This window comes from Fusarium odoratissimum, assembly GCF_000260195.1.
Source record: "Fusarium odoratissimum NRRL 54006 unplaced genomic scaffold supercont1.3, whole genome shotgun sequence".
Classification (NCBI taxonomy): Eukaryota; Fungi; Ascomycota; class Sordariomycetes; order Hypocreales; family Nectriaceae; genus Fusarium; species Fusarium odoratissimum.
In genome coordinates, this window is record NW_022158689.1 from 744,229 (window position 1) to 770,878 (window position 26,650).

Genomic DNA, 26,650 nt, shown 5'->3' on the forward strand with positions numbered 1-26,650 from the left:
GTAGTAAGGATTTATAGGTATCAATAATGTAAATTGAACGGCTACGCATAAAACAGGAGCAATTGTTCCCCAAAGCAGTATAATTTGAGTAACCTGTAGTTTCTATTTTCCCATATACGTGGAATTGCAATTGGTGATAGGGACATATGATATGTTGGTACTCGGGATATCATACGCATCACTTTGGAACTGTCATTTGGTCGTTTTTCTTCAATTCAAGAGCCTTTTCTGCCCTATATACACCGCATTGAACCGTCTTGTCCTCTGATATCGTCGCCCAATGCCTTCTCTGTTGTAATTGCCGCAGGAATGGAAGTAATCATATATGGTAATCGTTTAGTGGTCCCAGGGGTGCTTGAGGCCGAGGAGAACGGCACCTGGAGCATGTTAGCCACGGGATCATCGGACCAATTCCTCGTGAAATAGTGAATGTTTAATACATACCATCCTTCTTTGCCCGGTACATAAGCTGTTTCAGCACATTAGCAAGTTATTCTTGTAAAACATTGTAACCCTCGCTTTGATGCTCCAATCCATGGTTCAAAGTCGCAAGGTTCCAGAGTGACTCACGAAGAACCACATGCCAGCGCCTAGAGCTGTCGCGGTGAATCGGTAGATACGGGGGACGTGAGCCACCGGGGGCTTAGGAGGGCCGTTGAAGCTGTGGTGACCGTGACCAGCCATGATGAAATCGGATGTGATAGTCGCTCGTTTCGGGGTTTCGGGCTGCAAAAGTTGGAGAGATTAGCGGCAATTGAGCTTGGTCGAGATATCGAGACGAGTGATATAGCGCGATTGACGTACGTAGGGACCGAATTAGCAGCCGTGGACGAGGCGACGAGGATAGTGATGATACGGCAATGGTCAGTCTTGATGGAGTCGTTGAACCGGGCCAATTCGGTGATGGCTCTGCTTAGGTAAGGAAAGCTTGTGATTGGGTGAGCCCGCTATGGGGTGTCTTACGGTTTGGTGCATACGCATGCTAATAGTGGATAGAGCGCTGTATAAGAGCCCGTCTTGCGTGCATCATCATGAGTGGGGTTCCGCCCACTCTAGTTCCGGCAATCATAGCGACGAGACAAGCAGCGCAGCCCATAAGATACCACCTTGCGTTTAACAAGAGCTTCGTTGACTTCGTACTTAGACTAAGCTTACTTGCATTTTCTCTGCCTGAACCAGTTGTTACTCAAATCTCCATCGTTTACTTTCAGGCTGAAAACTGTGTTATTTTAACTTCCACGTTGTCCTTCGCAAGCTCGATAACTAGCTTCCTTGAACGAGCTCCCCACGTTCGCCAAGCAATGACCGTCTAGAGCAATCATCCAACGACATACACATATACATATCTTTCAAGGGAGCCTCTATTTCTGTGACACGAAACTCGCAAGCGAACGTTGCAAACACCTTCGCCATGGCGACCCCAAAGTTCAGCTCGAAATCGCCCACGATTAGACGAATACGTAAGTGGCCAGCTCCAGCACATACAACACATATGACTAGAGCAGTGTCACCTGGAATTATCGACCCCATAACTAACTCGAGCAATAGTTCGTGAAGCAGCCGAAATCTCCAACTCCCCCTCTGCCGATTACACAGCCGAGCCCCTCGAATCCGACCTGTTCGAGTGGCACTTCACACTCAAAGGGCCACCCAATTCAGTCTACAGTAATGGCATCTACCATGGTCGCATAGTTCTTCCACCCACATACCCTCTTCGACCGCCTTCTTTCCGCTTCATGACACCAAGTGGTCGATTCGAAGCCAACCGTGAGATTTGTTTGAGTATCAGTGGTCATCATGAGGAGACGTGGCAGCCTGCATGGGGAGTACGGACAGCTCTTGTAGCGTATGTTTTCCTGTTATTCCTGAAGGGATTACGTTAACTGAAATTTCTTATTGTGTAGGCTCCGAAGTTTTATGGAGACTGATGCTCGTGGCCAACTGGGAGGTCTTGAAACAACTGACGCAGTACGTCAACGCCTTGCCAACGAGTCACCGGCATTCAAATGCGCAACGTGTGGAAAGACAAACGGCGAGATCATCAAGGAATGCGAAGAGCGAGCAAAGGAAGCATCGTCAAGTGCACAGGAAGTTGAAATCCCCAAAGAGTTGAACATGGGATGGCGCGATGAGATGGGAGCCAAGAAAGAGGGCGAGAGCCAGCCTGAACAGAAAAACGACGACGCCGAGACAGCTCAACTTGCAGAGGGATTCGTCCAGACCGCACCAGATGCCGTTACAGCTGCCAACGATTCTTCGGCCCCTCAACCACCAGCAGAGAACCGAAACCCCACTCCGACCCGAACTACACCTCTCCCCGTCCCGGCGGCTCAAGGACTTGCACCACAGGCTGCGGCACAGGCACAAGCGCAGCAAGCTCGAAGGGCAACGGATGACGGTGTTCCTCTGTGGCTTGATCGAACTATCGTTGTTTTGGTGGTGCTTTTGGTAGCTCTCGTTCTCAAGATCATCTTTGCTGTGTGATTGCGTTTTATGGGTTTTCATATGTTTATTGTCGGCATGGCGTATGGCGTTTTCACATGGATCAGTCAGTAGGGGCGAATTAGATATCCGGTCAATTTGAGTCTGATGTGACTACCACTCGGCAATCTGGTACCAGTGAATTGCCCAAACTCTCTGGATTATCGTGGAGGTAATATTGACGATCGTGGGTGTTCATCTGTGCCAGAGGTTATTAGGAAAGGGACTGTTTGCCACTACGCAACGAGACGGAAGTGTGTAAGTGCTCACCCACATCGTATCAGCCAGCAATGGAACATGTGTCTTTGGTCCGCTCGATTGGGAAGACAACACAAGATTGGGGTTCGGACTTTGAGATAGGCCTTAGCTGTGCATCTGAGGAGAATTGACATTTACCATAGGCTAGGCTAGGCTCGCCTAAAGGTTAATGTTTCTGCGGTCGAATGACACAAGTACGGATGATTGTGTTTTGGATGCTCATGAGCGCAGGTTGATTGAACCTTGTTTCAACAAATATAAAAGCACCAGATCCCTCCGACTTAAAGTCAAACTACCTATACAGACACACAATTTTCTTTTTACGGTAAATCTCCATCATACCCGCCGCGTTTGACCTCTGACAATAACCACTTCCCCAGAGGATCTACCTACCGTATACATCATCAAGGATATCGTCATGATTGAGCCTGAAAACTCCACCCCTGAAGAGGCCCTCAGCCCTTGGAAGCTGGAGATGGCCAATCGCGGGTATTACATCCAATCCAAGATTTTGCACATCCCCGATCGATTCGGCTTCCTCTCTCCTGGCCCACCTTCGCTCCAGGCATTCGATGTCGACGGAGTCATCGCCCTGTTGTTTTACTTATCTTTCATGGGCACAATTGAAGCTCTGGCCCTTATTCATTCATGGCTGTATGAATACTTTAGGTGGTTTCTCGTCTACTTCTTCTTTGGGGTAAACTGTGAACTCATTTTGGGCTTGCGGATTGTAACATGTATCGGCCATTACTTCAAGCGTGGCCACAGCGAGGGATCATGCACCGCGGGCACTGTGGCCGAAGAAAAAGCCCAGAGTACCTAGTGATGCAGTGTTTGGTTGAGGAGGTTTGTCGCTTGGATTTAGGACTCAGCAAATCAAAATCGCAGGTACGCTGCTGATGCAATTCTGCCTATTTCTGATCGCCTTTGGGGTTCGACACCTTGGTGGGAGGACGAAAGTCACTGGTGAGTATATTCCTGTTGTCTCACACTCTCTTCCCTCTATCGCCACCTGCTATCTACCTATCCTTTTGGCATGGCTGACTCAACTGATAGTCCGCTTCTCCGGAGCTTACTAGTGGTCCTTTCTCGTGTTCGTGGTCCAAGCAGTTTTAGGCGCCGCTATCTCTCTTGAGATCGAGATGTGGTTTTATTCTAAATAAAAGATCGTGCGACCGTCACGGGTGAGGGTGACGGGAGGCGTTCCTCGAGGGCTGTAATGGCCTAAGGGGCAGGCTGGGTTGGGCTACAGCCTGCCGCGCAAAAGTTCTGGCCAAGTCTGTTTGCAACGAGTTCAGGTCTGTTGGTGTATCTTTGGCGATGGGTACTATTTTGCTCCACAGTCATTGGACTGGAGGGCAGAGAGACGGAAGGGACCGTAACGGTCCCGTCTCCATAACTGTGGTCCTTTTTATGTTCGCATCTGGGGGCTTGCTTGACACCCGATACTGACAGGACTTGGTTTCCATCCGAGGGCTTGAATGATACGTGAATTTGAGGGGACTTGGTTCGCGCTTGTGGATTTCTTTTCTCACTGTGTTCATGGCCTGGCTGCGGTGGCATGGAGAGGAAAATATGGAGGGAGTGAATGTGTGTTGCAAGAGTCTTCGGCGTTACCAGATGAACCTGTCTGGAGTGTCTAACGAGATGGTGGAAAAGTAGGGCTGGCATAAGATGGAAGATCGAGATGTATTTGACGGCACATAAATAAACTACCAAAGAGCAAGACTGATTAACAAACCTATACGACTCTGCACAAATGAAGTATGAGAATAAGTATCGCATTTGATTTGATCGATGGTGCAGTTGTGGTTGACATAGGAGTCCCAAGGGGCTGTTGTAATTCAACATGAGGCCGGTGACATAAACCAGTTTGCAACTGCTCCTTGTACATACGACCATAGGTAGTGGAAAATACGGGATCCCGTCTGCTCTCCCATAGTCAAGCCACTAACCGGCGGATTAGTAGTTGGGTCGGTGACGACCAGCGAATCCCCGCTGTTGTATGTTTTTGCCATTTGCAGCAACTATCACTTTTCTTTTACACTTTTTGAACCACAACGCAAATGCTATTCTACCTTTAGAAGAGGTCGCGATGATCTTATTCTAAGCTTATTGTTGATTCTTCCTAAGTTTATGCTAAATTATTCCAAGTTTAGAATCTCTAGTCTAAGTTACTGAATCACCCTCGAGTCCTTCATCTGTCAACCTTCAGGCCAGTATCGAATCACAACTATCAAAACAAAAAGAAAGCAACGTCAGATGAAAACAGGTATCTGGACTGCAGAAGGTCTTTGCCTTGGTTCCTCAGGCTGGATATGTCAGAGAACATTTCTGCGCAACCTTGTACTGGGTGGTATCTCTTTGTTGCATCCTTGAAAAGGGCATTGGCATTTGATGTTGTCGTCTGGCGATGGACGATACCGAATCCCAAAGGGGTTTGGGTCCATGACTTCTGTGTGAGGTGTGTCCACGAAGTGGACTCGTTTCCGCTGCTGAACAGGGACAAAGTAGATCTGTTTGCGGTAGTGGCTGACTTAATTGTATGTGTCCTGCTTAAGTCTATTGAATGATATTGATAATACTCTCGACCTGGAAGGACTGGCTCTCTTCGCTGGTCTTGGAAAGGTGCAGTCGTCTTCTACAGTATCCTCCTTGGATAGGCACAATGTTCCTCTGGCCTATCTACCAGTCTTTGACATGGCCAGGGTTCTTTTTTCCAGAGGTGCTCGCACACTTATATTATAGTCCGTAAAGAGAAGTTGGATCCCAAGTTCTGAATCAGAGGAACACAATTCACATCCTCTGAACGACTGTTTTGGTAGCATCTACTGGCTAAAGTCTTCCCAGAAGCTGAAGGTCGAACTGATGGGAGTGCAATATAAGCACAGTAGTGTCAGGCGATATACCGCTTCGTTGAAGTTGACCTTTGACGGCAAATTTCATGGACATCCAGTTTCTGTAGTTGTTGACAGGAAGCACGTAATTGTCGAGATTTGGTGGGATGCTGTAATATACAGGCATAGAAAAGCCTGCCTTGCTAAGAAATAAAGTCTTGTCTTTCGTGTTTCTGACATGATGAAGTTGAGTTGCGATGCCGATGTCAGTTCAGTTAACGTCAAATGCTTGTTTAAGGGAAACCTGAACATAAAGAGCAAATACCACAGATTGGATTACCATGTTTCCTGTTTTTATGAGGCCAGGCTACCTCCAAAGCGTGACAAATGTGAGCCAAGCGAGGAAGGGCAACACCAAACCCTACAATTCACGTCGTTGCTAATAGTTGTGTAAGAAAGGGGTACCCGCCCTTCCGCTTAAAACGCGAAGTTGTGACAACTATATCTTCAGAGATATTATTTACTATGGCAAACTATCATGGTTTGACTTTCATCTCAGTTTCCTGTAAGAGATTCCTAATTAATAAGGTATTTTAACAATCCTTAGTCTTCCACTTCTCTCCTGGCTTTGAGCTGTCGTCCCCATTGCCAAGGTACAGCTAACCACCACCACTCTCCGACTCTCAGTCCAAGGCCATCCTCGTCCTCCTCAAGCACGCCTGTTTTCATGCCCCAGTCCATGATGAGCTCGGCTTCAAACTCTTCCAGGATTGGCTTGAGCGCATTGCATACACCCTCGATAGTTAGATGTCCTCTGTTGGCGTATACAAAACAGAAAGCTCCCAATACATCCATCCATCTCTCCGCATCTCTGCGCCCGAAGAAGTCAACCCATTGTGGAAGCAAGTGCTTCGCAGTGGGTGGTCCTTCATTGATGCTCTTGCGGATGACACCCACGTCCTCGTCGTATTTGTACGAGTCCGTGGGGGTTGCCTCGATGTTCCAGAAGTAGCAGTCTTTCTTCAGCTTGCGCATCTCATAATAACCCGGTCGGAAACCCAGTGGGATATGAGGCACATTGACTGGGGTGAGCTTAATCCTCTCACCAGCATTCAGGTTGGTGAGCGCCATTACAGCTCCGTCTTGGAGGTTAAAAGGAACCCGGAAGGCTTCACCGCGCCGGAAGGTCGCATCCAGCTTTGACTTGAAGTCAGCTGCATCTTGGTACTTAGTTCTTTGCGCAAGTTTTCCGAGTACATGCCCAAAAGCTTCGTTCAGTCTGAACGGTCTCCCTGAGAGAGGGGGCCGCTTGCTCTTACAGATAATGCGCTGTGCCGTCAAGACATCAATAGCTTCCTTCAGTATGGCATTGATTTGGTCCTGGTCACCGTCTGCGAGTGTTCCAAACTTTTGTTGTATCTGGTCAACTGTGTAGCGACTCTCATCTGTACAGCAGAGAGATCTCACCCAAGACCTCGCAATGACCTCGTTGGTAATCTTGACTTTCTGATTAAGACCACTGAGCATTTTGTCAACAGTGACAAATGCCGGGAAAGTGACAGCCTCGAAACGGGCATAGACAGACGACTGAGGGTTGTAGAATTTCTCCCGTGGGTCTTCTTCCTCGTGAGCAGCGGCGGCAGAGGTGGAAAAATTGTCTTCAAAGTAATGCCTGGTCGATGGCAGGTCAACGCCCTTTCTGCGAGGCAGTTCAAGTGTCCATTCAATCAAGCTGTCCCAGTCATAGTCCATAGGATCCTCAAAGTCGAATTCCGGGAGCTCATTCTTAGAGTAGGCAACTATGAACCGATCTTGAAAATCCTTGGTTAGCTTCCTGACATAGGCACCCTGTTCTCTCCGGGCATCGATCCAGAACCGGCGGATATCTTTGAGGGCCAGATTCGGGAAAAGCTTAAGGAGTAATCCCCAATCAACAGACTTGTCGGCACCCCCAAGGAGAACACGAACAGCGATCAAAGCAGCTAGAAGACGTTCTGAGTCACTGTCAACGGAGCTTGGGCCCTGCTGGCCATGTTGGCCTTGCTGTCTCTGCTCAACTTCCTCAGGAATGGGCATAAGAGCTCGTGTGACCAAGCGCACTCGTTTGACCCTTGGTTGTTGTGCTAGTTGCTGGCGACTGATGGACGCTCGCGGTCGACTGACTGAGCCTCTGCCGACACCTCGGCCCCTCGATTGGCGGCCAGCGCCTCGAGCAAGCTTTTGTTGCCTGTATGCCGGGAACTCTGGCCAATCAGTGCTATCATCTTCTTCATCAGACGAAGCGTCCACCAGAAGAGCACGGTCAGGAACGTCTCCTGGGAAAGACTTCGGGGTAAGCTGCCAATCCAGGGGCCAAGAAAATTCAGAGGCTGGGGTCTCAAGTACTTGATCGTCCCTTTCACTCGAGAATGAGATGAAGATGTTGTGAGGGCCTGCTGCTCCGGGCGGTGCATTGATGAATGATTCGGACCACGCTCGTTCCAGGTCCATGCAGCAGTACAGCCTCTCAATAAAGCACCGGTAGGGGTCAAGAACATCTTGGCGCTGGAGCTTATCACGGTTGAGTAAATGCGCTTTCCTGTCAATCATGTCTATCATTGACGACCAGGCAAACCAATTCGGGTCAGGCATCCATCCCGTCAACGTGTAGCTGGCATCTTGCATCTCGAAATCTTGGGGTGTAATACGTGGCCAGACACCATCGTAGCCGGAAACAATAATGGGCTTGTCAAAAACAATCTCTCCTGAGAAAGGGTTGGAAAGCCGTTGCTCCAAAATAGTCCTGAAGTCATCGGTAAAATAGCGCTCTGATCCTTCGATACCATCTTCCTCCAAACATGTGTTAGGGTCCAGAAACTGAAGGGCTTCAGGAGCACCTTGAGAGGACTCAAAGTGTTCATAGCACATTGGCTCTCCCATGTCGCCTTGCCACGCCCGGGATCTTGAAGGGCGTCCATCTGCAAACATACTCTTGCGTTTTCGACCACGCTTTGCAGGCGGCGGGAAGTCATCTCCATCGTCATCATACTCATCCAAAGCCCGCTTCTGGGCAGCTCGTGCCACGTATACTGGTGCATCTAACATCTCGACTTCTTCAGGGAGATCTCGTCGACCCCGCTTCAAGAGATCGCTATCAAGTTGAGCATCGAATGGAGGGGGGAGATACAGATCTGGGTGTGCTTCTTGAATCTTCTGAGCCACATCAGAAGCTTCAGGAGAAAAAGGATCGACCCCAGCCGTGACAACCAAATGGCATTTCTCAGTCACACCTTTCTTACTGCGAAATGTGAGCCAATGTTCGGCCACAATCTTATGCTTCAATAGTTCTCGAAATGCAGCCTGGTACGAGCGGATTTGTGGCACTACCTCAGGAAAGGCTTCGACCCATCGGATACTGATGGCCGTCCACAAAGATTTGCCTCCTGGGAAAACCCCTTGGTGCTCTGCCAAGATATTTTGAATGATCTGGGATACACGGTTGTTGATGACAGCCTTGGTAATAGGGGTATCGGTGACCATAGGCGTCTTCGGTTTCACAACAGAGCCAGGTCCGCTAGGTGTGCCATTGGTGGAGTGTTGTATGGGTTGATATTGTTCAGGCTGGGGGGTTGCGTCTGGCTGAGATCCGTTTCTTTGGAGTTTAGACCGAGGCGTCTTGGGAGATGCTCCTACGAGGCTGAACCGATCCAATGAACTAAGAACCGGGCGCAATTGGCTGTTCTCGCCTTGTACAAGGGCACCATTGGTACCGTTAATAAGTGAGGGCTGTTTAGGAGAGTCGAACATAGCAACTGGAGGTCGTTGCAATTCCGGGTTGACTTGAAATGCCTCTCCCTTAAAACTTAGGGTTGGCCGTGAAGACCAAGTTGGCCGGGCTGCAATTGGGCCGCGTGTTCTCGATACGGGCTTCGGCATTGGTATATCCTCATCATCTGGACTTGGTTCTTTGCCTTCGCCGCGAGCTTTTCCATCCTTTTCGCCTTCATCGTTGTCAATCTCTCTTCCAGTATTCTCGTTATTATCGTGGTCTTTGTCTTTATCCTGGGGCTCTTCTCTTTCTTCGTCGTCCACGGCTCGTCGGCCCTGTTCTTGTGGTTTGTCAACAACAGGTGTCGCAGTGTCTTGGTCTCCAACTTCTATGACCGATTCTTTTTTTCCACGCCGAGTTGGCGTTACTGTAGACACATCAAACGATGGATTACAATTCGTCCTTGACTTGGTCACATGGTAAAGCAAGCCGTTATCATTTTTCCATGCTCTGCCACATTTTTCGCAAACCCAAGGCCGTGGGGAATTGTCATTTTCTGTGGCTTGTTCCGCGTTTCCTTTTGGCCTATCCTCGCCCTTTTTCGGTCGGCCGCGTTTCCTCCCAGTGAGTAGGCTCTCGGTGGAGTTATTGAGTTCCAGTTCATCATCAACGTCCACCCGATTACTAATTTCTTCGTTTTCGGCATCAGTATTGATGGTCCTAGTCTGGACTTTCCTGGCGGAAGATCTTGTTGGCCTAGTTCTTGTCGGCCGTGCAGGGGTTGCCACATCTGTCTGTGCCTTTGCAAGAAGTTCTTTGAGGGCTGCCGGGGATACTTTGAGAGTCACCACAAGGGTAGCAGCCTTTTGAGGTTCAGGGACAGCATCATCCCGCTGGTCTTCGTTAATTTCAGGCGGCGCGAGCGATTCAGGTGCTGGCGTCTCTGTAGGTAATTCGGGTTCTTGAACAATTGTTTCTGGAATCTGCGGGATCACTACTTCCTCGGTAGTTTCATCCTCTTGTGGTGAGATTTCTGGTGTTGGAGCACGTCGTTTTCGGCCTCTTTTTGCCTTTGGGGTTGATGCAGGCTTCCCATTCTTAGCTTTGGAGGCCTTAGGGCGGCCTACTGTCTTTCTGTTGGTCATTCCCATGCTGCACAGCTCAGCCAATGTTGGCGAGCTTTCATGAGATATCGATGATGAGGGTAACGAGGAGAAACCATAGATATCCGCCGGAGTCGGTGTTGATTCTTGACCAGCGGCATCAGTCGATGGCGGTGATGGCGTATGAGGGGCATTTGGTGCAAAGTAACGATAAGAGGCGACCTTTCCAGTTCTTGTATGTTCGCTATAAACCTGAAAATGGGCCAGGTGAGGTGGTTGCAGGCCAGGAACCGCCAAGGCTGTGGTCATTGAGGAAAGATGTCGGCTGTATGAAGGACCTAACGTCAAGGCATAAACATCCGGGTTTGTGAGTCCGGCGTCTCCTAGCCGTTTTGCCATCTCGGCGATTATAACAGGAATCGGCTTGTCCAAAGACCATGGCGGTGATTTGGATACTTCGGAAACGTTAGAGGCTTGTCCTATGAGTTGCTTGTTCCCATCATAACCATCCAGATCTGGGTTCCTTGGAGTCTTGCTCTTTCTCTTGCCTGTTGAAAGATAAAGGGACCAATCTTCTGCGTTGAGATCTCGGACATATTTGACACAGTCCTTGAATACCTTTTCTCCCAGCTTCGCTGCCACATACTGTATAACGCCTCGCTGGTTGAGAAAGCGACACACTTTAGCCAAGACCTTCATTTGCCAACGCATTCCCAGCACACCAAGCTTGGATTTCATGTCTTTCATCTGGAGGACTCCCCACTCCTTGACGATAGCCATAATGGTCGTTGCCAATGCAATATAGTCAATAGATTCACCAGTCCATCGTACGCGCCAAGGGACGGGTTCGAGATCTTCGACAAGGACTTGCCGAGTTAGTGTCATGTCTGGCCGGGCGTCGTCAACACCCTCGCCGTCTTTTGGTAAAGGCGGAGCGAATAGCTTCAGCCACATCTTACTCGTCTTTGTGCCGCGTACAAGTGTTGTTCTCTTGACAATGTATCCCTTCTTAAGGAGACTATCAGTTCTTTTTGGCACACTGCGCTTGTCTTGATCCGTTAGACGCCCAAGATCTCCCTGAAGAATACCTTGGGTAGTAGTCGAGGCTATGCCCAAAAGTAGCATCCATTCGGATTTGGGTACTCGCTTGTAGTCAACTGCATGGCCGGTAAGAGATTCCCACATGATATCTTCAGAGGCGTAGACTCGAACATGGTGGTGTTCTGTTGGATTTCCTGGTAGTGGTTCTGTAGGTTCTGCATTTTGTCCAGGGGTGCCACCAGCAGTTGGAAGCGCCAGTACTTGGTCTAGAGTTAGGTGATTGTACTCGCGATCAGCACCGACAGAAATATCCCGTCTCGCAGTGAGCCAGCTCCAAATGGTCGCGGCAGTGCGGGCTTGCACAGCGGAATCACCCTCAGATAATGATTCTGTTTTGGTTGAGGGATGATGGATAGCTTTCAAAACACCATCCACAGGACAGCCTAGAGTGAAGTAGTTAGTGATTGGTTCTTGGTAGTGGCAGGAAATAAAGTAATCAATCCATAAACTTGCCTTCTTCGCCATGGCATGAGATATGAACCAAAAGGCCCGCGATCAAGCCTTCGAGCTCGGATGCCATTTTATTCCATGTATACTATAGTTCATTCTCAAGTCAATGCGACGCGTAAAAAAAAAACTTGACGAAATTGGTCTGGGGCGAATTGAACTGATGAGCCCCAGCGGAAGGATATTGTTGCTGCACGAAAGAATGATGAAGTGGGGATGCGGGACCTGAAAAGGTGGAGGGCTGAAAGAGCCGCATGAGCTAAGAAAAAGAAATGATGACATAAGCACCCTTCCCTCCAAATTCTCTATTGTCAAGTCACACAGTTGCACATTTAAAAATTAACTGAAACAGGCGTATAGAGTACAGGTCTTGAGCTTCCTTGCTTTTCCCCAAATTATTAGATCAGGTAGAGGATGGTTTAGAAGATTACTTGAACAAGAATTACCAAATTGTCAACCGGTTAATGCATTAGCATGATAATCGCAACAGCATTGGATATCTGCTAAATGGAAGCTCTGGGTAGTCATAGCTGATATTGCGCAAAGACATCAATTACACTAGAGCTCAAATTTAATTCAAATGCCGCAATCTAATATCTCGGATTATAAACTACTATGTCAAAGACGTATTTTCTATCATCTTGTACCTCATACAGGTAGATGGTCCGCTGAACCCCAAATTTGAGGTTCGATGTAGGGGTTTTTCTTTTTGCCCAACCATGAATCTATCAAACCTCACCTCTACATTCTTACATGACGAATGATCCAACAACGCCACAAGAAGTGCCTTGACAGATCCAACAGCAGATATGTCAAAAAATAATGTCTTGTCTACAGACGAAGCCATTGAGAATCTCATTTCCACTTTCAACGAGCTCAACAGCAATTGTATCGATGAACTCCACAACGAACCAAGCCCCCTAGAATTCATGCGATATGTTGCTCGCAACACACCATTCGTGATAAGGGGCGGGGCTTCGTCATGGAAAGCCTGTCAGGATTGGAATTCTGCGTATCTACTATCTGTGATGAAGGGGCAGAATGTGAATGTTGCTGTCACGCCATATGGGTTGGTTCCCTCTGCTGGATATGAGGAGTTGTTCGCTGACTCTGACAGCAATGCTGATATGCCTACCGTGCCATCCGGCGAAGGATCACTGGTCTTTGCAAAGCCTCACTATGAGGACCAGCCCTTTGAAGAGCTACTTAAGTATGTAGCACGACAAGATACAGATCCTGACTTTCCTCCTGATGCCGAAGTGCGCTATGCCCAGACTCGTAAGCCACCTTATCTTGTCGCAGAGATTTGACTGAACATTAGTGTAGAAAATGACAACCTTCGCGAAGAGTACATCACCCTTTTCTCAGATGTTCAAAAGGATATTCCTTTTGCAAGAATAGCACTTGATAAGAGCCCCGATGCCGTAAACCTATGGATCGGTAACTCCAAATCTGTTACAGCCATGCACAAAGATAACTACGAAAACATCTACGTACAGATCCTGGGAAGAAAGCACTTTGTCCTGCTGCCTTCTCTATGCCACCCCTGTGTCAACGAGCAACCTCTCAGGCCCGCAACGTACATGCGCGGAGAAAATGGCATGGAGCTAAAGATGGATCCTACTAATGATGATGCTGTTCCTTTCGCAACTTGGGATCCGGATAAGCCTGAGCAAAATGCTACAAAGTTTTCCCATCTTGCCCGGCCTTTACGAGTAACATTGAATCCTGGAGATATGCTTTATCTTCCTGCTATGTGGTTCGTCATTTTACAAGCTCTGCGTTTCATTAAATATGTTAACATCGATTAGGTATCACAAAGTGCTTCAATCGTGCGCCGAGGAAGACGAAGGATTCGTCCTCGCCGTCAATTACTGGTACCAAACCAAATGCTTTTGATTACCCCTGCAATGCTAATCAGAATCCCTAAACTAGGTACGACTTGGACTTTACAGGTCCACTTTATCCTACATCGACTTTTGTTCGTGATATAAGCCTGGGAAATAGAAAGTAGTCTAGAAACCCGCCCCACACAGCATAAAACCAAAACACCAGATCTATATCCACGCCTCAACCCCTTGCCACCTATGATTAATTCTTCTTCTTGGAAATCCTCTTCTGCGCTCGCAATTCCTTCTTCATGCGCGGATCAACGATACGATATCTACCCTTAACTCCCTTAGGACGGCCCTTGATGCCCCGGTTGAGACCGCGGGCAACAACGAGCTTGGCCTGTTGCTTCTTGGGTTTCTTTGCTGCTTTCGAGATAAGGCGTGAGATGCTATCAGCCTTCTCCTTCTCTGTCATGTTTTCGTCGTTGTTGAGTAACTCTGACTTCTTCTTGAGCTTCTCCAGCTTCTGCGCGGCCTTGAACTTCTTGCGAGCCTTGGCCTCGCGCACCTTCTTGATGGGGCGAGCATTGAAAGCACGCATCTTCTCCTTGATCGCCTGCGCAGCAGCTTTGCTGATAGGTTTCTGAAGCTTGTCATGTCGTGATTCATCTTCAACGAACCAATCTGGTAGACCATCGCGGTCACGGAAGGCGTACTTGTTATAGCCGTCATCAATAGCATCATACGTGCTCTTTTGGCCAGTCGCTAGTTGATGTGCGAGGGACATGGCCTCAGCCGTGATGATATCGATATCTGTGTAAATGTCAGTACTGCGTGGTATTGTGTGAGAAGTCTTGCACTTACCGGGTCTTCCATCGGCTCTTCGGGTGTCCTTGTCCCAATCATCATCTTCATTTCGCTTGACAACCTCGAAACCATCCTCGTTGTCTTCCATCTCGGAATCAGAGTCAATGCCGGCCGCTTCTGTCTTTGTACGTTTGGTGAGAGCCTCAGCTTTGCGATTCTTCGCTTGTTGAGCCACAATGGCTGCTGCATCTCGGTTGACTTCTTCGTCCGCACTGTCCTCAGCAGCATCTTCCTGCTCAGGTAAGATTCCGCTTATGCCTGAGAAGACGTCTTGGTTGAAAAAAGCTGTTGCTCGCTTCGATAAGCCGTTCGCTCCCTTTGAAGAATCCAGATCGCGGATGAGTCCCTCTGTAGGAGCTTCGTCTTCTTCGTCAGAAGAGGAATCGTCCTCCTCAAGCTCCGAAGAGTCATCTTTCTCATCCGCTTCCTCGCCAGACAGGCCATCCCACTCATCATCACCAAAATTCTTACGAGCCTTTTTCGCTCGGTACTTCGCGTCAACCTCAGCCTTGCGCTCCTTATACTGGTCGTACATGGACTCGAGCTCTCGTTCCAGGCGGTCCTCTTCGGGGTCACTCTCATCGTCTGTCTCTCCTGATGAACCAAAGCCACTGTCGGCCTCCTTCTGGGTCGTTTGGGTGGGAACAATCATCTTGCCACGATTCAATTTTCGCATGGCGTCTGTTTTGTCGACTTTCTTGAGTGAAAACATTGCCCCCTCGCCAATTGGTCCGCTTTCTTCTAGACCGATGTCGAAAGGCGTACTCATGTTGAGTTGCATGCGCACTACCTCGCGTTGTTTCCGCTCATTTTCCCTTCGCTTCTCTCGTTTTCGTTTAGTGTTTTCTCGTTCCTTCATGTTTTGGAGTTCTTCCTGGATCTTGAGTTCTTCATCCATTGACTCAACTTCAGCCACCTCCTCGGATTCCTCCACCGTTGCGGCCTGTGGGGTTTTGAGTTGGAAGATGTCCCTCATTTTTAACCGCCACTTGAGCAAAATTTTAAAGTCTTTTCGTCCCAGCACTCGTAGATCTGAACAGCAGTTTCGGATCTCGTCTGTAGTCTCGGGAAGTTTGTCAAGAGCAGCCAGGGCAACATCTCCATTGGGTGGCTGCTTGAAGGAGAGTCGGTTGTAGGAGCCTAGTACAGCGATTGGGTCTGTTGTTTGTATGAATTCTGAAGCCGCCATCTCCTTGAACTGTGTGAAGTCGCCCTCCTCGTAACCATCTCGCTTGCGCTTTTTGACTTCAGGATTGTAGACCTTGGCCTCATTGTTGGGGGTTGGATCCTGGAATTCCGCAAATACGTATTTAGGGTCGAGAAGTCGCGGGTCCAATTTCTTTGGACATTTATACCCTCGGCACACGACGCTACAATAGTTAGCAAGACCAACGCAAGTAGCCAGTGGGGAATTCTAAACTTGCAAGATTTCTGCGCTGACCTGCCTACTCGCTGGTGGCGAAGTTGCATCAACCTTGGTGAAGAGCTGGTTTAGCACCCAAAGAAAGCTGTTATATTCTTTGGAACGGAACACCTTCGATACAAACACTCCACCGGGTCTAAGGAATTCCGTCGCCAATTTCAATGATTGCAAAGCGAGCTAGTAGAAAGCGTCAGTCAGCTGGTATTGGAAGAGAGTTGTTGAACTCAAGTATAAAGTAGAAGTACAAACCTCAACTTGGTTAAAAGAATCCTGAACCCAGGCTGTTCCAACATTAGGAGCTCCATCGTGCAACACAGCATCAGCCTTCCATGTCTTCAAGTGCTGCCTTAGAGTGTTTCGACATTCAGATGACGTTATGTCGCTTTGGAAGCTCAAAACTCCTGGAATCGGCTTGATATAGTCGAGATCGCACCCAATCAAAATCGCGCCGGTCGGGCAAGTCTCTCGGCAAACTTGCAACCAAGACTATAAACTCGTTAGTTTAGGATAAAGACTGAAAGGCATCTCCTAAGACTCACACCCGGCGCGGCGCAAAGGTCAATGACAACCTTGCTCTGCTCAAGGAAGCCAAACTTCTTATTGAGTTGAATGAGTTTGAAAGCTGCTCTAGCCCTTAGGCCCTTCTCCTTGGCAAGACGGTACCACTTGTCGAGACGCCCTTTGCCATGCTATTCCTTATTAGTTTGATCACTGGAGAGTAGAACGATATAGTTACCTTTTTTTGGATCGCCATTGTGGTGACTCGGGGACGAGTTCTACGCCCTAACCTCTGGGTTTCCTATCCTTTCTATGAGAATTGGCAGTAGGGACGAGGTTGTGGTCTTAAGGAAGCGGTATTGAGGAAGTAGTGTTGACGATGTTGCGAGGAAGACGGAGAACGATCTTCTCGATACTCGAAAAAGTTTGGCCCCACCAGAATTTTTGCGACCGATAAGCCAGTCACGTGCAGATAAGACTAAAGTCTGGCACTTTGTTTCTGTCACTGAAATGAAGGGGACTATGGATTAATTAGTATTGGTATTGATTCCTTGGGCGATTAATAAGTCAACTTACCAGTCATAGGAGTAGTACCCTACCAGTGATTAAAACAACAAAGATGGTGTTTTTGAGGGCTTGCCTTGATCTATTGCTGAAATATTTGACCAGGTTGTCAGTCAACTTATCAAATATAGTGGGGCTGATTACCTAACTCCCGCATTAGCTTCTCATTCTCCAAATGGCGGCACGAATGATATCAGAAGTTATCGGGAGAACAGACCACATAAAAAAGCGGCTCAACTCACTCGACCTTGAATGCTCCTCGCCTGCCTCGGTCATTGTCAACAACAACTCGGGCGCGTTGTCGGCCCTCACCATCAAGACTTTGATCTTGGAATATTGCAAAACGGCCAGCGACAACCATGAGCGGACGAGTCCTCGCTGCAGGGCTACGGCCTCTCCCACGCCGCGCTGCGGTTCTTCCCGTTAGACACCTGCATCGCCAATCTACTGGCGGACTCCTTCAAGCCGATGCTGCGATACGAGCCACCCGAAAGCGAATGTGGCAGGGCGGAAATGCATTTCACAATGCTGTCACTACGAGGAATGCGTCCTTCGCGAGGTTTTTGCCTAAGCTGATGGTCAAGTTCCTAAGGGTACCGGCAATGTTTGGCGGTGTGGCCATCGGTGCTTTTGCTTGGGTACAATATCAAGCTGCCCGTACGTCAAACTCGAATATCAAAGTTGCCAACGGTTTCACTAATATAACGCAGAGGCCGGTACATTCGCTGTGAATTTATTCAACACAACTACGGATACTATATCGAGTACGGCTTCGAGCTTATTCGGAGGTGCCAAGGATATCGCCAACCAGGTCAACCGAGGATGGGAAAGCACGAAAGAAAAAGCAGAATTACCCGACTGGGCCAAACAACTTTTTCGAATTCAAGAAGATATTGGCACTGGCGGTCCGGGAGGTTCGGGCGGTGGTGGTGAGCCAAAGCAGAGCAAATTTGGCGCCGCAGCTGCTGTTGGTGCCTCAGCCGCCGCCTACGGATACGACAAGTCGGATGAAGAGGACCCTCGAAACGGCGAACAGGCGGCCAAGGATGACCAAATGATGGTTCTAACCAAGAAGATGATTGAGATCCGAAGCATTCTCCAGAGAGTTGGCCAGTCAAGCACCCTCACGCTGCCCTCTATCGTCGTTATTGGCTCCCAGTCCTCAGGAAAGAGCTCTGTCCTAGAAGCTATCGTTGGCCACGAATTTCTTCCCAAGGGATCCAACATGGTTACAAGGAGGCCGATCGAGCTAACACTTGTCAACACACCTTCTTCCAGGGAAGAGTATGGTGAATTCCCTGATCTCGGATTGAGACGTATTTCCGACTTCGGATCTATTCAGCGAACTTTGACCGAACTTAACCTTGCCGTTCCTGATAGCCAGTGTGTCTCCGACGACCCGATTCATCTTACAATTTATTCCCCCAACGTTCCCGACCTGTCACTTATCGATCTTCCTGGCTATATCCAAGTTGTGGGACAGAATCAACCTCTAGAACTGAAGCAGAAGATTTCCGAACTCTGCGACAAGTACATTCAGCCTCCCAATGTCATCCTCGCCATTTCAGCTGCCGATGTCGATCTTGCAAATTCCACCGCTCTGCGAGCATCTCGCCGAGTTGATCCCCGAGGCGAGCGAACGATCGGTGTTATTACCAAGATGGACTTGGTTGACCCTGTCCGTGGAGCAAGCATTTTGAATGACCAGCAATACCCCCTGAGATTGGGTTACGTGGGCGTTGTTCCTAAGGCTCCTCAGAACCAGGGTCTCTTTAAGATGGGCAACACTAACCTACTCTCACAAATTGTCAAGCACGAGAATGCTTTCTTCTCGTCTCACCCCATGGAGTTCGGTCCTGAGGCCGGTGTTAATGTTGGAACCCCCACGTTGCGTAAGAAGCTTATGCACGTTTTAGAACAGACCATGTCTAGCAGCCTGCAAAGCACCAGTGATGCTATTCGACAAGAACTTGAGGAGGCCACTTACGAGTTCAAGGTCCAGTACAACGACCGACCTCTTTCAGCCGAGTCTTACCTTGCGGAGAGCCTTGACGCTTTCAAGCACTCTTTCAAGCAATTTGCAGAGGAGTTCGGCCGCCCTCAGATGCATGAGCTCCTGAAACACGAGCTTGACCAGAAGGTTCTTGATTTGTTGGCTGCCAGATATTGGAACAAGCCTATCGATGACCTTTCACCCATCAACCCCGATCTTGACAACCTCGCCGATCTCCCCAAGGCTCCTGCTGACTCCCTTTACTGGCACCGACAGTTGGATGCTTCCACATCCGCGCTTACGAAGCTCGGTGTTGGACGTTTGGCCACAACAGCGGTTGCGTCTTCTATCCAGGCTCACATCGACTCCCTCATCAGCAACTCCAGCTTCGCTAGCCACCCCTTCGCCCGACAGGCCATCATGGAGGCTGCCTCTACTATTTTGAACGAGAGATTTTATAGCACCAGCGACCAAGTGGAAAACTGCATCAAGCCTTACAAGTTTGAGATTGAGCTTGAGGATCGAGAGTGGACCAAGGGTCGTGATCACGTCGGAGGTGTACTCAAGAAGGAGCTGCAGGACTGTGAGAAGGCCATGAAGAACTTGGAAGACAGCGTCGGTGGACGACGAAAGATCAAGGAAGTTATGGCCTTTGTCGACAAGGCCCGTAAGGGTGAAGTCGCTGTCGAGGGTGACAACCGTAGTGGCGCTGGTGGCTTCAGCGCTGCTCTTCTGAGCAAGGGTAAGTTGACCACAAAACCTCAAAAGCCTAGATACTAACGAATTCACAGGACGCGAGGCTGTTTTCCTGCGCGATAGAGCTGATATCATCAAGATGCGTCTGCTCGCAGTCAAGTCAAAGCAGTGTGCTGACCCCAAGAATAAGTACTACTGCCCCGAGGTATTCCTCGATGCTGCTGCCACCAAGTTGGCATCCACTGCCGTCCTTTTCCTCAATGTTGAGCTCCTTTCTGAGTTCTACTACAACTTTCCCCGAGAGCTTGATCTTCGTCTAGGACGTCACCTGTCCGAGGATCAGATTGAGAAGTTCGCCAAGGAGGATCCCAAGATTCGCAGACACTTGGAGGTCATCCGCCGCAAGGAACTGCTTGAGTTGGTCCTTGAGAAGATGGAAAGTCTACGACAGCTTGAAGGCCGCGATCGCGAGAAGTCAAACTCCGGCTCGCGACGGGACCGCAAGCAGAGCCGATGGGGCCTGTTCTAAATGGGCTTCCCCTTTAAAAATGAGAAATGAGGTCATACTGGGAGTAAGGAGTTGAATGCTTGGTTGTTGATTTTAGAATATCATCGCACTCAGAAAGACAAGACAAAGTTGCCTCAGAAACGCGGTCGTTGGGTATGCTTCAGCGGGACTTATTGGTCCCTCTTACTGTATCTTGTCAACATATATATGTATGCAAAACCGATTGATGGCAGGCGGATGCAGAGGGCACGTTGGATGAGGATGTGTATAGAAGTGCTTGATTGCGCGCAAGGATACCCTCCTCAATAACATTGAATAGTACAATCTACTCAAATAACGATAACTAACATGACGCTATATTTATGTTCGCTAGATATATGTGACTGTTGTAAATCATCATGTACAGAATTTATCATTATTATCCCAACGACAGGAAACTCCTTGCTCTTATGTACTACCTTCAGTAGTCATTTGTAGTGTTACCTCCCATCGGATACTGCCTCCGTGGCCGTATCCCTCGCCCAATCTGTTCTGGATCAAGGCTGAGATGCGCTGCCGTAGCTTGCTGAGCGACATTTCATCGTAGCCCTTGACAACACTCAACTTGAGATTAGCCATGCAGAGGCCATAGTGAACTTGCCAGAACTGAGCATCATCAATAGTCACCACGCTAGGTTCGGTCTCGATCTCTCTCAGAACGGCACTGACGCCGTTATTGCCTCCACTGCCACCGTAAGACATCAGCAGCATAAGACCCTGAGCTACAGCAAGTCTCATTCCAAGAGCAAACATGGCGAAGGCGATGACGACGCAGATGAGACGGTCAAGCCATGTGTAGAGTGAGATAGAGAGCAGAGGAAGAAGAGCGATGACAGCGGAGAAGGACAGGGTGAGAAAGTGGAAAGGGTTTGAGAGTACACTTGGAAGAGAAGCAAGGTACGAGACACGCATGAGTTTGGCAATGCGGGCATGGTTTCGAAGACCATATGCCGAGACGAGCGTGCTCACCATGGCAGCAGCAGATACGAGATCGACAGAGCCATCTGGGCCTTCATGACCATGTTCATGATGAGCCTCGTGGCTACCAAGAGACTCAAGGAAGTGCTTGAGAGTGTGAGAGATCAAGTCAAAGCCTCCAAAAAGGAGGAAAACAGACATAGCGAACCCAGCAAGGACCTCTGCCCTCTCGAGGCCAAAAGGGTGCCGAATGCTGCTACGTCGCCAAACTTCAAAGTTGCCAAGGACATCAACCATGACACAAACAGCAGCACTACCAGCGTCAAAGAAGACGAGATGCGAGAGTGCTGTTGTAGCAAGAGACCCCTCTGAACGGAAGAAGACATATGTAGCCACGGCAAGATGGCACATGCTCCAGTAACAATGGATGCGTTGGTCTTTTGTCATGCTTTTCCATGCTTCGCGAACGGTCGGGATCGGTAGAGAAGCGGGGAGAACGGGAGGCGGTCTCTGAGGTGGCTCTTTGAAGATTTGATGTTGTGAGGAGATACTGCTGTGCTTGTATCTGTGACCGCGACGTTGTCCAATATTCTTTCAAGACGTTAGCATGTGCCAAAGTTGCGAGATGTGCATGATCAACGTACCGACTTGACAGGGCCTGTAGAAATAACTTGCGTCTGGAAGTTGAAAGGGTTCTTGAATCCAGGGGACGCAGCAGAGTCCCCCTTTTCATCTTCACCACCCATTGTTGGAAGCGATAGGGAAGACGAAGACGCAGCCGCGGGAGAGGGAATGAGGAGATTCGAAGTCGCCGAGTTCTGAGCGATAGCCTCGCGATTGAGTTGTCGATTCACCGCGATAGAGTCGTTATCTTGATCACCACCAAAATCAATAAACGCTTCGTGATTGGTGATATCGAAATCGTCGTCGCTGTCGCCCTGGATGACCAAACTCGGCGGACGAAGGTTCTGAAAAGAAGAAGCACCTTGATAGTCCGACATGTGTCTGCTGCTGTTTTCGGATATCGCGCCTCTTGATTCGGTCTAGGTTGACGATGATCTGAAGAACCCCCTATTTCTGAACTAGAGGCTTGAGAATTATGTCATGGGGTTATTCCCAAAGTTTGGGTTGCACAAAAACTGGTTTCGTCGACGGCGCGAGTCGTGAAAAAGAAGCCTGATGAGTTGGAATGCGTTGACGTCGCGATATCCATTACCTTAGCCATTAGGTTGTGGAGGCGGACCGATGGGGGGTAAATTAGGATCTTTCAGGGGTACTCCGGACGATGCAGGGGTTATACAACAGCCACAGAGCACCATCCATGTCCGGTATAGCGGGTTGATCAGTCCCTTGTGTTTGGTGTGGCGTACATGGACACAAGCCTCAAAACAGTCGTCATTAGCTTCATGTGGTTCTATCTGGCTTCAATAATTATGTCAATGTCCATAATCTTAACATAATCAACAACGGAAAGGTTACAGGAGTCATGCAGCAAACTCTCTTACTCCAATAATGCCAATTCGCGGCATTCGACTGTTGCCATGAATAAATCACACTCGCTTCTGAATACCAAGTCAACACCTCGATTTCCACTCGTTCGAAGCTTGCGATAGCGATTCAACTCGATTACTTCGCTTGACGACTCCATTTAGACTCTCGTGATGGAAAACACATCTCATCATAAACGGGATACGTCACCTACGCCATCTTCATCCCACCGACGAGCCCCCTCGAATTCCAGTATACTATCCAAGTTCCCCTTTTTAAGAACATCCCCCGAAAAACGACACGAGCAAACCGAACATGCGATTGACGACAATACCATTCCAGCTTCTCCTCGCCCGGCCGCACGACCGTCGGCGAGTGTAATACAGTACCAAAGAACTCGAAGACGAAGAGGATCACTTAGGAAAGCGGCGCTGCTTGGTCGAGGAGCACAACGCGAGCGTAGGGAAAGCCGACCGTTGAGCATTGACACTTCTCATGCTGCTGCATACGGACTCGACCCTAATGCTGTAAAGACGGAAAGCCCGTCATCAATAGAGTCGTTGGATTTGAACGCGACGTCGGCCAATGCTCAACGTAACTTGGTCAATGGATTCACCCCTCTTCCCGGAGGACTTGGGACAGCACCCGTACTTCCTCAGAATGGTACAGCATTACAGACAACGACTCACCCAATATCACTTGCGGATCAAGACGGGGCATCTTATACATCAACGGACGAGGAGGATATGCTCCAGATACCAGGGATCTCATCAACAATTCGGCAGGGCCTGTCTATGTCTTCTGGACAGGACTCATACTTTAATAGCCTAGGCTCGACATCATCCCATGGGCGAAGACGTCCTGTCAACCGGGCAAAGTCACCGTTGTCATTCAGTGGTCTTTCGTCCAATACACTCCCTGCTCATGAAGATTGGGACTACGCAGAGACAGAATGGTGGGGATGGGTTGTCCTCTGCGTAACATGGTTTGTGTTCGTTGTAGGAATGGGATCATGTCTTGATCTCTGGAGCTGGGCATGGGACGTGGGAAAGACGCCATATGCGCCGCCAGAGTTCGAGGACGATGATACTTTACCAATCGTGGGGTACTATCCAGCGTTGATCATCCTGACAGGCGTTATGGCTTGGGTATGGGTTGTAGTAGCTTGGGTTGGTATGAAGTATTTCCGGCATGCCAAAATTAGCGGCGACTAATCCGAGCGTTTGGCTATTTATGGCTTTAATATCTAGGCTCGAATTGAGTTCTGACATGGACTTGGCTCGATGCTATTAATGATTATAAATGACAACATATTAATATCTTCCAACATCGTGGCTACGGCAGTGAACTTGACAGGTTACTTTTCAGCTGCATTTGAGTCTTAATTTAGCTGAGAATTCCAAATCAGCTGGTCACTGCAGCTGTTGGTTGATCAATTGTTGGCAGCTGTACATTATCAATTCCTTGTGGAATATCTCATTGGTGTTTTTAAAAGTTAAGCGCCGATACAGCGGTAACACACGCCAGGGCAGCCAATCAGGTCACCGCTGATCCTGACCAACAAATAGAGACATTGAATCGTGGCATGCTCAGCGGGGTCCTTGCAAGCCTTTGACGAAGAAGTTTGATGGAACCAACACAACAAAGTTTAACTTTGCAGGAAAATTGACCCTTTGTATGCAGGGCTCGTACTGGGCGCGAAAAAACCAATGGCTGTTATTCATTGAATGTTTGTGTTCCCACGTGAGGAGCCAAGGGATGAGTGGCGATATTGAGTCTTTCTGTTGCACCAAGGCAGCCAAGATGATGTGTGCATTTACAACGGAATATTCCAGCATGATTAGTGGTCAGTATTGATGCGTATAACCGTAAGCAGAAATTATCGAATGCAGTTGCTGTTAAAATATGGAGATCTAGGGTAGCTATCGGAAATGAGATACTATCAAACCTAATGGTGTCCAAATTCCCCGAGGACATCAATCATTGCCCCATTGAGGTCGAGCAACTGTCCAACGGCCGATTCGCATGCAGGGATCGGCGAGATAATCCCCAAGAGCATGCCTCGAGACCGACTGGGGTTGAGGTCGAGAACTCGACGCCTCCGACAATGTTGTTGTTCTTGGCCAGTATCAACACCATGAGGCCGAGAATCTTGGCAGCAGGAATATTTCATGAGATGGTACTAACAGCCAATGCTGCATACTCCTAATAAATATTCCACAGTATTAGATATCTTGATCGATATTCGTACAATAGCCGCCAATGCCGTGCTCATACCCCCAACTAACAAAAGCGCATCCGGGACGTGGGGGGACCAAATCCGAGCCGAAGTGACCCAAGCCCGAATAATTAGCCTCCGCCCTTTTTCTTGGCTGGCGGCCCGACACAAGCTTACCTCGTGGACATGGCCATGAGGGTAAGTTCTGAGGTCTCGTGATGATTTTCTACAGCGAGAGATCTTGAATCTTGGATCTAACTAAAGAAACCGTCACCGACTATTGATCGAAAGTGCGGAGATTTTGTCTTATCGTGATCCAACTCGTGATGTGACAACGTTGTGTTTCATATGTATACAAAGCAAGTCAAGCCACTGCATCAGAAGTGATCATAATCATCATGCGAGAGCCTGTCAAGCTTCATATTTCGTTGTCAATACTGCATGGACTTGGGTGACTTGCTTATTTGTTCATTTATTTACCCACAAAGGTGTTCGTCAAGGTTGTTTATTATGCATGTGTCGTACTCACTACCTTACTCACGTCAATGGAGCCACGATCCATCTTGATACCAGTCATGACACTGTCTTGGCGCCATCGACCTTTTTCTTTGTGTCTGAAGCTGAGAAACCCCTCAACAAAGGACAAGACCAGGTTTGAGGAGTTCCCGAGAATCGGATCCGACTATTGTATTAACTAGATAAATTAATTACGAGCTGAGTAATAATAACAAAAGCAAAGAGGACAAAGTGACAGGCGGGACACAAGACATGGAAGGGAGACCAAAGCCCTTGTCAATCTCCAGCTACGCCTGAAACAATTCCACCCGTGGCCATATGTAATCAAAATCAAACCACTCAGAAGGGGTCCCAACCTCACTTGAACCGACAGATCCAAGGCATTTGCATATTTTTCTCATTTCAGCTGTCAACAAAAAAAAACCAGGTTTGGGGCCTATTGAATGCACGAGCTTCTTTGATGAGCTTGTCTTGGAGCTTTGAGTCACCTTACTCAGTGCTGTGCTCACCTCACCCATCAGCTTAGTTGGGGTTCCTACAGTAGCCTCGCCGTGTCCGAGTTTCAATGATTTTTTTGCCATCCCGTCCATCCAATTCAGCCACCTACCTACATATTTGCCTGCTGCCAAGATCCACAATCTCATCCATTCTCATGCAGTAGATTCGGGGTTTGTTGACTGAAGAGGCGAGTGATGAACAAGTAAAAGGAGAAATGTTTTGGCGAGACAAAACTGTCGCTGTGAAGAAGATATTATTCCATCCAATGCTAGAGCCGCTAGAGACGGGAGGTCTGTACTGTAGCTGTAGCTGTACGCTGTAACAGCACATCCACTCGATCCTCCCTTTTGGTGACCATATCTTCCAAAGTCCTCCCTAAATTCTATCGATTCCTCTTCTAAACTCATCATCACCATATCTGATTCGCCATCCTCATCGATAACTCTTCAATTCTAAAATATATCCTGCAAATCGAAATACCTGACAATTCAATATCTTCATCGCCTTCAAGACAAGTACATACCTAGTACTGTACCTTGCTGCAGCTCATCAGGTGTCTGTCTGTCTATCGGATCTCTCCACCGCCACACACGCACACAGACACACAGACCCTCCCC

At 48.6% G+C, this 26,650-nt stretch overlaps 9 protein-coding genes and 1 non-coding gene across 14 annotated transcripts; 6 read left to right on the top strand and 4 right to left on the bottom strand.

Annotated features, from left to right (window-relative positions):
* Positions 1 to 46: 46 nt before the first annotated feature.
* On the bottom strand, positions 47 to 902 carry FOIG_02664 (uncharacterized protein). Of its 2 annotated transcripts, XM_031200026.1 has the most exons (4): positions 805 to 902; positions 571 to 726; positions 445 to 469; positions 47 to 377 (listed from the first exon to the last, which is right to left on the bottom strand). In XM_031200026.1, exons 2-4 carry the CDS (start codon positions 682 to 684, stop codon positions 337 to 339), a joined length of 180 nt encoding a protein of 59 aa, XP_031069794.1. In that variant the 5' UTR covers positions 685 to 726; positions 805 to 902; the 3' UTR covers positions 47 to 336. The 2 variants fall into 2 exon arrangements, with proteins under 2 accessions (XP_031069794.1, XP_031069793.1); XM_031200025.1 differs by having other exon boundaries at positions 571 to 902.
* A 143-nt stretch (positions 903 to 1,045) lies between these two features.
* On the top strand, positions 1,046 to 3,059 carry FOIG_02665 (ubiquitin-conjugating enzyme E2 J1). The gene is made up of 3 exons (XM_031200027.1): positions 1,046 to 1,460; positions 1,549 to 1,846; positions 1,905 to 3,059. Exons 1-3 carry the CDS (start codon positions 1,412 to 1,414, stop codon positions 2,482 to 2,484), a joined length of 927 nt encoding a protein of 308 aa, XP_031069795.1. The 5' UTR covers positions 1,046 to 1,411; the 3' UTR covers positions 2,485 to 3,059.
* Positions 3,060 to 3,062: 3 nt separating this feature from the next.
* On the top strand, positions 3,063 to 3,612 carry FOIG_02666 (uncharacterized protein). Its single transcript, XM_031200028.1, has one exon. It carries the CDS (start codon positions 3,158 to 3,160, stop codon positions 3,560 to 3,562), a length of 405 nt encoding a protein of 134 aa, XP_031069796.1. The 5' UTR covers positions 3,063 to 3,157; the 3' UTR covers positions 3,563 to 3,612.
* A 1,021-nt stretch (positions 3,613 to 4,633) lies between these two features.
* On the top strand, positions 4,634 to 4,749 carry FOIG_02667. Its single transcript, XR_004093419.1, has one exon. It is a non-coding gene; the product is annotated as a 5S ribosomal RNA (ribosomal RNA).
* A 1,316-nt stretch (positions 4,750 to 6,065) lies between these two features.
* FOIG_02668 (uncharacterized protein) lies at positions 6,066 to 12,179 on the bottom strand. Its single transcript, XM_031200029.1, has 2 exons — positions 11,982 to 12,179; positions 6,066 to 11,911 (listed from the first exon to the last, which is right to left on the bottom strand). Exons 1-2 carry the CDS (start codon positions 12,046 to 12,048, stop codon positions 6,180 to 6,182), a joined length of 5,799 nt encoding a protein of 1,932 aa, XP_031069797.1. The 5' UTR covers positions 12,049 to 12,179; the 3' UTR covers positions 6,066 to 6,179.
* Positions 12,180 to 12,630: 451 nt separating this feature from the next.
* Positions 12,631 to 15,647, top strand: FOIG_02669 (uncharacterized protein). Of its 2 annotated transcripts, XM_031200031.1 has the most exons (6): positions 12,631 to 13,044; positions 13,093 to 13,253; positions 13,302 to 13,734; positions 13,787 to 13,852; positions 13,911 to 14,914; positions 14,980 to 15,647. In XM_031200031.1, the coding sequence occupies exons 1-5, from the start codon at positions 12,785 to 12,787 to the stop codon at positions 13,987 to 13,989; spliced, it is 999 nt and encodes a 332-aa protein (XP_031069799.1). In that variant the 5' UTR covers positions 12,631 to 12,784; the 3' UTR covers positions 13,990 to 14,914; positions 14,980 to 15,647. The 2 variants fall into 2 exon arrangements, with proteins under 2 accessions (XP_031069799.1, XP_031069798.1); XM_031200030.1 differs by having other exon boundaries at positions 13,911 to 15,647.
* FOIG_02670 (uncharacterized protein) lies at positions 13,795 to 17,045 on the bottom strand. The gene is made up of 6 exons (XM_031200032.1): positions 16,834 to 17,045; positions 16,637 to 16,786; positions 16,347 to 16,583; positions 16,099 to 16,274; positions 14,672 to 16,044; positions 13,795 to 14,620 (listed from the first exon to the last, which is right to left on the bottom strand). The coding sequence occupies exons 1-6, from the start codon at positions 16,849 to 16,851 to the stop codon at positions 14,067 to 14,069; spliced, it is 2,508 nt and encodes an 835-aa protein (XP_031069800.1). The 5' UTR covers positions 16,852 to 17,045; the 3' UTR covers positions 13,795 to 14,066.
* Positions 17,046 to 17,319: 274 nt separating this feature from the next.
* FOIG_02671 (dynamin GTPase) lies at positions 17,320 to 21,127 on the top strand. The gene is made up of 3 exons (XM_031200033.1): positions 17,320 to 17,816; positions 17,870 to 19,894; positions 19,944 to 21,127. Exons 1-3 carry the CDS (start codon positions 17,519 to 17,521, stop codon positions 20,375 to 20,377), a joined length of 2,757 nt encoding a protein of 918 aa, XP_031069801.1. The 5' UTR covers positions 17,320 to 17,518; the 3' UTR covers positions 20,378 to 21,127.
* Positions 20,604 to 24,515, bottom strand: FOIG_02672 (uncharacterized protein). 3 transcript variants are annotated; one of them, XM_031200034.1, is made up of 3 exons: positions 22,804 to 24,515; positions 21,958 to 22,731; positions 20,615 to 21,904 (listed from the first exon to the last, which is right to left on the bottom strand). In XM_031200034.1, the coding sequence occupies exons 2-3, from the start codon at positions 22,312 to 22,314 to the stop codon at positions 20,804 to 20,806; spliced, it is 1,458 nt and encodes a 485-aa protein (XP_031069802.1). In that variant the 5' UTR covers positions 22,315 to 22,731; positions 22,804 to 24,515; the 3' UTR covers positions 20,615 to 20,803. The 3 variants fall into 3 exon arrangements, with proteins under 3 accessions (XP_031069803.1, XP_031069802.1, XP_031069804.1); XM_031200036.1 differs by having other exon boundaries at positions 21,958 to 22,735; positions 22,804 to 24,113; XM_031200035.1 differs by having other exon boundaries at positions 20,604 to 21,904; positions 21,958 to 24,113.
* On the top strand, positions 21,530 to 24,157 carry FOIG_02673 (uncharacterized protein). The gene has a single exon (XM_031200037.1). The coding sequence runs from the start codon at positions 22,975 to 22,977 to the stop codon at positions 24,013 to 24,015; it is 1,041 nt and encodes a 346-aa protein (XP_031069805.1). The 5' UTR covers positions 21,530 to 22,974; the 3' UTR covers positions 24,016 to 24,157.
* Positions 24,516 to 26,650: the final 2,135 nt, after the last annotated feature.